The sequence below is a fragment of the Ursus americanus genome, chromosome 7, assembly GCF_024610735.1.
Source record: "Ursus americanus isolate L20-20 chromosome 7, mUrsAme1.1.p, whole genome shotgun sequence".
Taxonomy (NCBI): domain Eukaryota; kingdom Metazoa; phylum Chordata; class Mammalia; order Carnivora; family Ursidae; genus Ursus; species Ursus americanus.
The window spans coordinates 11,664,222-11,677,316 of NC_142133.1; the positions used below are offsets into that span (position 1 = coordinate 11,664,222).

At 43.2% G+C, this 13,095-nt stretch overlaps 1 protein-coding gene across 6 annotated transcripts in view; it reads right to left on the reverse strand.

Moving 5' to 3' along the window:
* VWA3B (von Willebrand factor A domain containing 3B) overlaps nt 1–13,095 on the reverse strand; it is a 218,793-nt gene that overhangs the window by 171,866 nt on the left and 33,832 nt on the right. For all 6 annotated transcript variants that reach the window (XR_015725134.1, XM_045771786.2, XM_045771785.2 and 3 more), the window contains exon 7: nt 10,624–10,739. Coding sequence is in view for 5 of the 6 variants with exons in the window: in XM_045771786.2 (XP_045627742.2) it covers nt 10,624–10,739 (116 nt within the window). In the remaining variant the exon portion in view is untranslated. The remainder of the gene's footprint in view (nt 1–10,623; nt 10,740–13,095) is intronic.

Genomic DNA, 13,095 nt, shown 5'->3' on the forward strand with positions numbered 1-13,095 from the left:
AGTTAAAAATATATTAAAAATAACTACAACGACAGTAATTTATCATAGATGCACAATATAAAAAGATGTAAAGTTTGACATCAATAGCATAAAATATGGGGAGAGAAGTAAAAGTGTAGAGTTTTTGTATGCAATTAAAGGTAACTTGTTATCAGCTTAAAAGAGACTGTGATATCTGCAAGACATTTTATGTAAACCTCATGGTAACCACAAAAAAATACTTATAGTAGTTACACAAAAGACAAAGATAAAGGAATTAAAGCACACTACTACAAACAATAATCACAAAGGAAGACAGTAAGAGAGGAACAAAGGAACAAAGAAAGTTTGAAAAGTCAGAAAACGATTAACAGCAATAGTAAGTCCTTACCTATCGATAATTATACTAAACATAAAAGGACTACATTATTCAATCAAAAGACACAAAACAGCTGAATAGATTCTTTAAAAAACACAAAATCTAACAACATGTTGCCTATAAGAGACTCACTTTAGCTTTAAGGACATATATAGGTTGAAAGTGAAGGGATGGGAAAAGACATTCCATGCAAATGGTAACCAAAAGAAAGCAGGAGTGGCTATACTTTTATCAGATAAAATAGACTTTTAATCAAAATTGGTCACAAGAGACAAAGAACGTCACTATATAATGATAAAGGGATCAATTCATTGAAAGGATATAACAATTGTAAATATGTATGCATCCAACACTGGAGTACCTAAATATTTAAAGCAAATATTACCAGAACTGAAGGAAGAAACAGACAACAATGCAATAACAGGACTACAGTATCTCACACTGAGCAATGGATAGATCACCCAGACAGAACATCAATAAGGAAACACGACTTGACCTATATCTTGGACCAACTAGAGCTAATGTAATTATTGATAGATAAGGACTCACTAACTTACTAATGGGAGAAAACTGGAAAATTACCAAATGTGTGGAAATTAAACAACACACTCCTGAACAACCAATGAGTCAAAGAAGAAGTCAAAGGGAAACCAAAAAAATATCTTGAAAGAAATGAAAATGGAAATATGTATCAATCTATGGGGTGCAGCAAAAGCTAGTCAAAGAGAGAAATTAATAGCAACAACACCTATATTAAAGGGGGGGAGATCACAAATGAACAACCTAAATTTATACCTCAAGTAATTGGAAAGAACTAAACCCAAATTTAGCAGAAGTAACAAAGATCAGAGCAAAACTAGATGAAATGGAGACCATAAAAATAGAAAAGATGAACAAAACTTAGAGCAGGTTTTTTGAAATGATAAACAAAATTGATAAACCTTTAGCTAGACTAAGATAAAAAGAATCAATAAATAAAATAAAAAATGAAAGAAAAGTTACAATTGACACAACAGAAATACAAAGGATTATAAGAGACTAAAATGAACACCAACAAACTGGATAATGGATAAATTCCTAGAAACATACAACCTACCAAAACCAAATCATGAAGGAATAGAAATTCCAAAAAGAGACCAATAATAAGTAAGAAGGCTGAATCAGATCTCTCAATCTAGACAAGCCCAGGACTAGAAGGTTTCACTGGTGAATTTTATCAAACATAAAAGAATTAATACCAGCCCTTCACAAACTCTTCCAAAAAGGTGAAGAGAACAGAACACACCAAAATTCATTTTACAAGGCTAGCATTACCCTAATACCAAAGCCAGATAAGGACACTACAAGAAAACTACGAGTCAGTTTCTCTGATGAATACAAATGCAAAAATTCTCAACAAAATACTACCAAACCAAATTCAACAGCACATTAAAAGGATCATACACCATGACCAAACAAGATTTTTCCCTGGAATGCAAGGGTGGTTCAACACATACAAATCAAAGTGATACACCATGTTAACAGAACAAAGGATAAAAACTTATATATCCTCTCAATACATGCAGAAAACGCATTTGACAAAATTCAAAATCCTTTCATGAAAAATAACTATGAAATGAGCTCTCAACAAATTGGGCATATCAGGAACATACCTCAACATTAAAGGACACATACAACAAACCCACAGGTAGCATCAAGCACAACAATAAAAAGTTGAAAGCTTTCTCACCAAGATCAGGAAGAAGACAAGAACTCCCACTCTTACCACTCACATTCAACAAAGTATTGGAAATCTTAGCCAGAGCAATCAGGCCAAAAAAAAAAAAAAAAAAAAAAAAAAGGACATCCAAATCAGAAAGGAATAAAATTGCCTCTGTTTGCAGATGATATAATCTTATATATAGGAAACCCTAAAAACCCCACGAAAAAAACTATTAGAACTAATAAATTCAGTAAACTTCACAGGATACAAAATCAACATACAAAAATCAGTTGCATTGCTATACCCCAAAACAATCAGAGAAATTTAAAAAAATCTCATCATCAAAAATAATAAAATGCATAGGAATAAATTTAACCAAGGTGAAATCCCTATCTTGAAGAGGTATCTGCACCCCCAAATTCAGTGCAGCATTATTCGCAACAGCCAAGACATGGAAACAACCTAAGTGTCCAGCAATGGATGAATGGATAAAGATGAAAGATGTAGCTAGACACACAGATGAAATACATACATTAATGAAATATTACTCAGTCATGACAAAGAAGGAAATCCTGTCTTTGCAACGACACTGATGGACCTTGAAGGCATTACAGTAAGTGAAATAAGATAAATCGTGATCTCCCTTACATGTGGAATCTTAAAAAAAAAAAATAGAAACACATAGTAACAGACAGTAGAATGGTGGTTGCCAGCAGCTTGCTGGGGGACACAAGTAAGTTCTGGGGATCTACTGTGCAGACAGTGACTGTAGTTAACAACACTGTATTATATACTTGGAAGTTGGTGAGAAAGTAAATCTTAAATGTTCTCACCACAAAAAAGAAAAAAAAGAAATGGTAATTATGTAAGGTGATAGAGGCATTAACTACTCTTACTATGATAATCATTTTGTAATACATATGTGTATCAAATCATCATATTGTATACCTTAAACTTACACAATGTCATATGTCAATTAAAGCTCAATAAAGCTGGGAATAAAAATGATCATTTGTACAACCTGGTAAAAAGATAAAGTCAGAAAAGAAAAAAAAAAATCAAGCTAGCTTCAGGTTTCTCCTCAGCGGCATGCAACATGAGAAGACACCGGAGCACAAGCCATAGGCGACGCTCAAGGGGGAGAGAGTGAGCCAAGAGCTTTCTCTCCAGCCAAGCTGTCCTTTAAGCATGAAGATCTAGAAAGAACATTTGAAAACCCTGGGAATATTGTCCTTGTGATTATTCCTTGAGGAAACTATTAGAACTTCAGCCAATCAAGAGATACCTTAGAAAACCAAAGCAAATGGACTATAAGTGAGAAATGAATCTATTTAATAATAGAAGTAAAACTAAAACAAACATGAGAATTAGCATATCAGAAGAAAATAAAAACTTAGTCTTTAAGCTGCTTACCTACTGGTAAGAACAGCAGGGTAACCAACAGGAGGATGATGGTTAGGCATAAGAGCACCCATAATTTATTGAACTATCAACTATGCCCCTATCACTATGACCTATCAACTATGTACCAGGTGCTGTATAAAACACTGTGTGTGAGGTACCTGGGTGGAACAGTTGGTTGGGTGTCTGACTCTTGATTTCGGCTCAGGTCATGATCTCAGGGTTGACATGGAGCCCCACGTCAGGCTCCACACTCAGCGCAGAGTCAGCTTGACTGGCTTGAGACTCTCTCCCCCTCTTCCCCTCCCCACCCAAATAAATAAATATATCTTTTAAAAACAAAATAAAACACTGTGTGTGTGTGGTATATACACACCCACACGATGTACACATACATACATACATATATATAAACACATATATTCACACACACATATATATATTCCCTACAACCCATAAGGCAAACACCATTATCCTCATTCATAAATAAGAAAGCTAAAGCTCAGATTGGTCAGGTACCTTAACCAAGATCACACAGCTAAGTGATAAATCCAGACTCAGGTCTGACTCCAAAGCCAGGCTCTTGATTCTACTTCATTTGAGTTCCTAGAACATAGGATAGTACCTTATTCTGCCTCCTCATCATTTAACACAGACAATATAATAGAATAGTAACAATCTATCATTCCCATTTTATAGATGAGGAACAGGAGGCAGAAAGGTTAAATACCTTGCCTAAAGTTACAAAGCTATGTAAGTGACAGGGCCAGCCAGTGTGGCTGAGAGCAGGGCTAGGCAACAGCCACATGATGCGAGCCACCGATATAATTTCAAATTTTCTAGTAGCCACATTTTAGAAAGTAAAAGAAATAAGTGAACTTTTACCCTATATATTCATATTATCATCTCAACATATCTATATTAAAAATTATCTGCTGTTTTACATTTTTTCCATACTAAGTTTTTGAAATCCAGTGTGTAATTTACACTTACAGCACATACAAAATTGGACTCAACACATTTCAAGTGTTCTGTAGCCACATGAGGCCAGTGGCTTCTGTACTACATAGAGAAACTCTAGACCTACATGTGCTGCCAACTTAATACCATACAAACTCTCCATTTTCCATTCTGTTATTTTACAAAATTAAAAAAAAAAAAGTAAACAGTTATAATATCTCAGTGGTTTTCACCTCTACAGAAAAGCCATCCTAGGGTTAGAGTTTCACCTTCATAGAAAGTCACATTGATGTATGTCAGTGGATCATATTGTGTGATGGTGATCTGTTCTCCTTGTATTTTCTGTTCCCCACCCTCCTTCCATATTCAAGCAGATATCAGGCACATTGCAAATCTGTCCCACAGGAGGCAGGGCAGAAAGACAAAGCAGCAGGCAAGATATTCTGGCTTTTTCTTTTGAAGTCTAAACCCCTAGGAGAGGCCTTAGGGTTTACAGAGAAGGTAGCTTTGAAGAAGCAAGAGGGAGTTGAGAGGAGAGGAGTTGTCGCAGATGAGGAGATTCCCTCTAGTTTGGGGGAGAAGAGGAGAGGATCCCGGGAGAAGATGGGAACTGGCTCCACATCTCTGCAGCACCTTGGGAGGAAGGCACATAGCGAATCCAGTGGGGTAGGGCAGGGTGTCCTCAAAAGACTCCCACATCCGAAGCCCAGAATGGGAGCAGCAGAGAACTGGTTGACCAGGAGCACCCATAAGACAGGGACCATGAGTATTTATGGGGCAATTTGGGGGAACAGATGTCCGATGACTACAGCCCCACCTGAAGGGTTTTTAGCACTCCCTGGGGCCTCCAAAACTTGGGACAATCTCAGGAGGAGAATTCTGAGATAAACTGAGGTTAATATCCTACCAATCTGCTAGGATAGAAGGGCCCTGGAATCAAAAATTAAACTGAATTCGAGAAATCAAAGAATATGACCAACCTTGCTTTTGTGACCAGACATTCATATCTGACATTAGGGGCCTCACCTGAGTGCACAGTGTCCCCTACACAAGCATTACACCGGAGCCAATTCATGTCTAGTCGATGATTCTAACCATTGGAAACTGATGTGCAGAGAAGGTGTGGCTTCTTGGAAGTCACTACAGACTTGGGGAACACCAGTGGCCTGAGATGAGACTGAGTTTCAAAGAATACCAAAGAATACTTTTAAGTCCTAGTCAGATACAAAGTAATCAGCAGAAAGACCACTTGGAGTTTGCTTAGACTTATTAGTTTCCCAGACTCCCTGAGAATGCCCAGAAACAGGGACATGGAAGATAAGATTATTTTTCTGGCCTCTATTTTAGACTCTGAAGAAAGAAGAACTATTTCGGCAGCACCTGCTAAAGCCCTACCAGCCAGGGCAGATGAAACCTGTCATTGTGGTCAAGCGTAGGCTGCCATCTTTACAGGATGCCATCTTTACAAGCTAACGTGCACAGATTCCTTACGAGCCAGCCACCAACACAAGGAAACCCTGCTACCTGCAGAGCAGATGAAACCTGTCATTGTGGTCAAGCGTAGGCTGCCATCTTTACAGGATGCCATCTTTACAAGCTAACGTGCACAGATTCCTTATGAGCCAGCCACCAACACAAGGAAACCCTGCTACCTGCCCATCCAATTCACACCTTAACCTCCCATTGAAGAGGTGGCCTGGGACACCTACCTGCCAGGAGAATGTGGGGAAGGGGGAAGCCTGGCGCAGGGAAGAACAGTGAAAGTATTGCCCAGTCCTACAGAGGAATCTTTTCTTTAAAAAAAAAAAAAAAAAAAAGCCAAGAGTTCAGGGAAGCTCAAATGCCTCTGATATATTTTGCTTATGGATGAGATGAATATTTCATGATGTACAAAGACCATGAAGAGAACTCATACTCATTAACTGAGAGGGAAGTCAAGCTGCAGGGGGCTGGGTGGCTCAGAATAGCTCCAGAAGGTAGCATCACTCTGGTCCCACAGTAATTAGGCTCTGTTGGCACCCCTTCTCCTCCCCAGCAGTCAGTCAAGCCCAGAACAAAGAGAGAAAGAGGCAAGGACACCTACATGGAGAGAAACATGGGAGAGGAGAGTGCTGGCTGCTCTATGCCCACTGAGTGTAAACATGAGCAGGGACCCAGCCAACTCTGGGCAGAAAGCCAAGCGGAAGGATGGCTGTGAGGATGGAAAGCGTAGAACTGCAGCTTCAGGTCAGCATCACTTGCCAGATTAAATCTCCTGCAATTCCTAAACCTAAACCAAAGCTCCTGTTCTCTACAACGAGGAGAGCCCATCCGAGGGTGATGGAGCATGCCTGGATGGGATGGAGCCTGGGCTGGCAGGAAGCGGAATTTCTAAGGCAGAAAGTCATCCCCAGAAGTGAAAGGTAAGAAGTCTACCCAGCGCCTAGGTTCCCACACCCAACTTCTGGGAGCCTGGGGTTATGACCCAGTGACCCAGCCAGTCCAATGCTACCAATGTCCTGAGAGCCCAATGCCGGCCAGTGACCTAGTCCTACCCTCTTGCAAGTGACAAACCATTCCTTTCTTGAAACATGGAGATTTGCTTCAGAAAATGCGGGTGGCTGAGGTCATGTCATGACCTTTGCAATATCACTATTGCACCCTACGCACACACACAAACACACACACACACATACACATACACACACACACACACACGCTCTTTCCCTTTGTCATTACTCCGTGCTTGCTGGGTTCGGGGGATGTCCACAGCAGGGGAAAAACGGTCTGTACAATTCCCCCTAAAGTGTGAGAAAATGGGAATGAAGTAATGAAAAAAGAAGATTATGAAAATTTAACTGATCTATCTTGCATACCAGAGTATGTGAAGAGAGATTCTTGCCTGCCCTGGTTTCTGAACACTTCCCAAACCACCACTAAAAGATGCCATTCTGTCGGTGACTCATAGGCCACAAGCAGATGCCTCATAAGCAGCCTGAGAGAAGAGAGGGAGAGGAGGGTCGGGAAGGAGTCCTCAGAAGGGTAATGTGCAGAGGGGACAGAAAAACCCAAGCAAAGGCAGTGGGAGAAGCATCTTTGAGGGCTCAGCTGAGAGCGTTGCTCTGAGAAGGCCGCAAACGTTTAGACTGGGCTAGAAAGTAGGGGCCCTATGCAAAAGTGAGGTTACAACGTGGAGCAGGACCGAGCAAGCGCTCCCACGCCCGATCAATATAAAACTTCAGCGAGAGCTATGAATGTACTCCCCAAGTATTTAAATTTAAAATAATGTCATTTCAATATACCTATGTTTCAATTCTTTGATCTTTTCAACAACTTTAATAACCCCAGAACAATCATTAAAAATAATAAATTAAAACGTGTACAGAGGCAGACATTTTTCCCTTTACCTCAGGCTCCCACATGACTTAACACATCATCATTGCTGGAGCCTATCTTTATTTAAAATTGTGACATTTTGATCACCATGGATTTTTTTGGCATTAATTTTGAACTTTTAAAACGTTGCACTGTAATATTGTTTAAACACATGACAAGATGCTCAACATCACTAATCATTAGGAAAATGCAAATCAAAACCACAATGAGATACCACCTCACACCGGTGAGGATGGCTAGTGACCAAAACCAAAAAGGAAACAAACAAACAAAAAACCAGAAAACCACGAATGTTGGAGATGATGGGCAGAACCTGTGCACGGTGAGTGGGACATAACCCAGAGAAGCCGCTGTGGAAAACAGAGTGGAGACTCCTCAAAAATTACAAATGGAATCACCAGATATTCCACTTTAGGGTCTATACTCCAAGAACTGAAAGCACGGTCTCAGAGAAATATTTGTACACGCACGTTCACAGAGACACCACACGCAATAGCCAAAAGGTAGGAGCAACCCGAGTGTCCACTGGTGGATAAATGGATCAACAAAATAGGGTCTATATATATACGAGAGTATCATTCAGTCTTCAAAAGGAAGGAAATTCTGACACACGCTCCAACATGGATGAACCTGGAGGACATATGCTAAGTAAAATAAGTCAGACACGAAATGACTTATACGAGGTCTCTAAAGTAGCCCAATTCAGAGATGGGCAGTAGGATGGTAGATGCCACGAGCTGGGGGAGGGGAGAACGGGGACTTGTTGTTGGTACAGAGTGTCAGTTTTGCAGATGAGAAGAGTTCTGGAGAGCTCACAGCAGTATGAACATACTTAGCACTACTGAATTGTACACTTCAAAATAGCTGAGGTGGTAAAGTTTACTTTACATATATTGTACTACGATTCGTTAAATGACTATTCATCTTGACTACAGTTTTTCCGCCTTGGGGTAGTGCATGGGGTAACGGGAAGTCATACTCTGAAAGCCTCTGAGCAGTGTCCCCTCTAACTCTTCACTTGACAGTCTCTCCTTTCCATGCAACAAGAGGCACAAAGAACTCCTGGCCAGGCGTTCCTGAGGGGGCGGCCTCCCTCCCCGGCCCAGAAAGGGGCCCGAGCAAAGCCCCCATACTGGCAAATGCTTGACCCTGACAGTGGGCAATGGGGAATGGGAATTGAACAGGAAGGACTGATCATCTGCCTCTGAGGCCTTGGGTCGGGTTGGAAACCACACATTTTTCCAAACCAGAATAGTCTGTCAAGGATTTCTGGGCAGTTTTTGAGTGGGAGAAATGCAATGTTGGCATTTCTGGGACACCGTGATGGATAGAGGAGACAAGATTGTGTGTTTAGGATTTGGGCTCTCTCCTCAAATTCAGAACGTGGGATCACTGAAATGGCATAAGAACAGCAGGCCATGCTCTGAGCACTTCAGACTAAGAAAATGTTTTAATCTATAATTTAATCTGTATGAGTCACAGGGTTGGGAAGATGGTAGATGCTGAAAATGTAAGCTATGCAGCCAGATAGGTTTCCCTTTATAACTAAGTTGCCAAGGAACACATAAGCCAAAACTGAACCCCTCACACTCTTTACCCTGATTGAAACATTGCCCACCAGGCTTAATCTTGTAAATTACTTTTGCTAGGCCTGGCATACTTCCTGAATTAATTGTTTTTGTTAGATTAGCATTAACCTTGCTTAACAATTGACATTCTTTTCAAATTCTCTGGGGATAGCCCCTTCGCCATCAGAACAAAGGCATAAGTTACCTAAAGCAGTGCCACCAATGAGCTCTAGCAGAACCTCTCCCCTGCTCACATAGGGGCACTGAGAATCTGAATCCACAAAGTGTGTGTCAGGGACAGGCTTTGTGACTGGACCTCCTGCCTTCTCTCCACCTGGCCCCCTAGCCTCTTAATGCAACCGCCTCCCCCTCAGGCCCTGTGCCCTTCTCCCGGGAGTCTCTGCAGCACCATCGTGTGAACAGAGGAACGGGTCAAGCAGATGTATCCTGCGGCTCTTCCCTTCGCCCAAAGAGCAGTTCTTGCCTTATACTGAAGCTAGAGGTTTCTGTCAATAACTAAAAATGGTAGGAGGGTAGAGGCGGGGATGGGCTCTCTCAGACCTCGAGCTGGGTCACGCCACAACATCTCACACGGGAACATGAGCCTCCTTCCCTGCTTTTCTCAGCAGGGTTCACTCGGTGTCTTTGGCACTTTGCAATTTCATCAGCCCCAAAGAAACTCCCACCTCTTAGTTCTCTGAGTAACCTTCTAGCACTGTTTTTTTCTGAACCTACTTCTCACTGATTTGAGGACCTCATCCTCTATGCTTGTTAAACTCTCTGATCACACTCTCTGAATAAAAGGGGAGGTTCACTCTGCCTCCACAGAGGTTCCTGTGGGGCCCTGGCCCTCGCAAGAGGGAGGTCAATCCCGCACATGAATCTATAAGCATCGCTGTCACTGACAGGCAGGGCAGCAGAAAACCTACAGATGTGTTGGCATCCTCGCTACAGCATCAGCTAATGTGGGCAGCTCAGCAGCTCTGCCTTCCCAGGAGCTAAGTCCAGCACTGACACATCGGAGCCACGTCTCCAGAAGGTCCTCAAGTTCGTTCAGCACACATAACTTAGGCCACTTCCCTGGGTGGTAATAAACGTATGCTTGTTGCCAGGCTGACAAATTCACCAGTAATACCATGAACTGCCCCTGGACCATATAAATAACGACAAAGATACCATTAATCCCCACCTAGTGCTTGATTTCCTAAAGATACAGAAACCCACGCCGCGGTGTTGTGTGTGTTTTGGATCCCAGGTACCTGGAGGGTGTTTTCCTTTCAGTTTCCTTAAATTCCAAGTAATTACACTGTCACCATCCTTTCCGGCAAATGCGGGAATCTCCACACACTCTGTTCTCTCTGCAAATGCATGGAATCTGAAACAGGAAAAGATTTGCAACATGAGGCTAGTAGCGCTGTTTGTGCATGTCTGTTCATTCTCCCAGGACCGTGAACTTGTTCTGCTGTGGTGCCGAGCATCTTAGCTGTTTCGTGGCTTTTCCCTGTACCTGGTGCACTCCCCCAAAACAAAAGACAGGGAGGCAAAAGAGAAGAGAGAACTGTGCATGCTGTTGGGATTTTAATGCATGACGCTTCTCTTCTCTTACAGGGTAATTAACTCAACCAAACGGTATGTATTGACCCTAGAACGATGATACCTTCTGCTTTATATGTATCCTCCTGTTCCCGGGGTTCAATCATGTCAACACAGTGTTGACAAGCCAACAGTCGAACGAGGCCCACACAGTGCCCACGGTGCTGCGGGTTCAGTGTTGAAAGCTGGCGACAACAGGCACCATTGGCTCATCTGCCAATTGCCGAAGGGCTTCAGTCAACTTTAACTCAGCAAACAGGCACTTCTCCAGAAATTAAGCAGAAGCGCAAATGCAAAGAATTCTTGTGTGGACAAGTTTTTAGGGCCCAACCCCTCAAAATGTGGTCCCTGGAGCAGCAGCAGCGCCTGGGAGCTGGGGAGGGATGCACATTCCTGGGCCCTCCCTGGAGCCGCTGAGGCAGTTACTGCACTCTAACAAGACCCCTGGGGGATTCACGAAGCCCTGGTGTGCTCTACAAAACGATGGGCTAGGCACCCCCTTGACGCCAATTATCTGCAATCCACAGTCAGTGATAGCAGGGAACTTCTTTCCGATTACCAGATCATCTCTGGGTAACGCTCCTCTGGCCCCGTAAGAGTTCCACCTCTGCCTGTTCTTCGGCACGAAGAGAATCCTGAAGCAGGGGTTGGGATGGACAGACAGATGCACACATGGTAGGAGAGGTGTGGGGGCTTCCCCTGGGCCATGGAAAGCCTCAGTACTATATTTCTAGAGGGTTTCGGGTGAGACTGAAACAATGACGATGGCAATCAACAAGCCGGCCTTGTCCATGAGGCCAATGGACACTCAAGCTGCCACACCGGCCTCACACAGGTGCTTCCACCAGAGCAGACAGGGCCAGCTTCCTTTGTCCTGTGACCTCCTTACAAAGCAGAGGGGGAATGGCTGAGGTTTGTCCTGCCAGGTCCCACACCCTGAGTGCCAAGGCCTTTGGTGCCCAGGACTTTCTACACTCTGATCTGTTCTCCAGATAGAAAAAAGAACAGATGAGAAAAGTCGGACATTTCCTCTGGTGAATATAACCTCATTATGCAGAAAGCAAAACATGCTTTGCAGGTCGGTGGCTCTGTTCAGACCCACCGAGGCACAGGGGAACCAACCACCCGGCCTCCCTGCAAGCTCAGCAGCTCAGGGCATGGCCTTTAGAGTTCTATGATGACTGCCCTTAAGCTGAGGCTCAACGGCCAAGGCTGTGCGGATGCCAGCCAAGAGACCTGGGGATCTGGCCGGGGCAGAGCAGGCAGGAGCACCACCCATGGCCCTTGCAAGGGCCAGAGCAGGGACAGAAAAGCATGTCTATATTTCATCCTCTTCTGCAGAACTCACACTCAATGGTACATGGCCTAAAAGTCAGGAGGTGAACTGCAGCTTCTCCCATGGTAAGTTATGCCCTAACCTCTCACCTGCCCAGAGAAAGTGCCCCCATGTGAATTAAGCAGAGGACCAGCAAGACAGGTGGACCTGCTGGTTGCCTTTTACTGTCTCCAGGAGCAAAAGTAGGACAGTGAGTCCCCCTGTATTTGGGGGGATTTAGGAACCCAGAATTGAAGCCAAACACCTAACATTAAAAGATTTCAAAGTGATTTAATGGTAGCCAGAGGAGTGGTCTTCAGAATCACGAGGGGTCCTGTTAAGAATGAATGTTCTTGGCCCTCCCTAGTGCCCAGAAACTCGGGATCTCTGGGGCTGTGGACAAGACACTTGCATTTTAATCAAACTTCCTAGGCAGCTCTTAGGCAATGTGAGTGATTAAATGTGTATTCCCAGGATCCCCTCTATTTTTTTTTTTAAGATTTTATTTATTTATTTGACAGAGAGATAGCAAGAGAGGGAACACAAGTAGGGGGAGTGGGAGAGGGAGAAGTAGGCTTCCCACTGAGCAGGGAGCCCGATGTGGGACTTGATCCTAGGACCCTTGGATCATGACCTGATCCCCTCTATTATGTAGAATCAGCCTGTAAGTTGAAGCCCCGGACCTCCGAATTAGTAACAAGCTCCCCAGGCAAATGTGATGAGCAATTAAATTTGGGAACACATGTTCAAGGGCAGGAATTGTACCCATTTCAGACAGGCTAACTGAGGCAAGGACTCAGTCATTCTCCTTATAGCCACATAA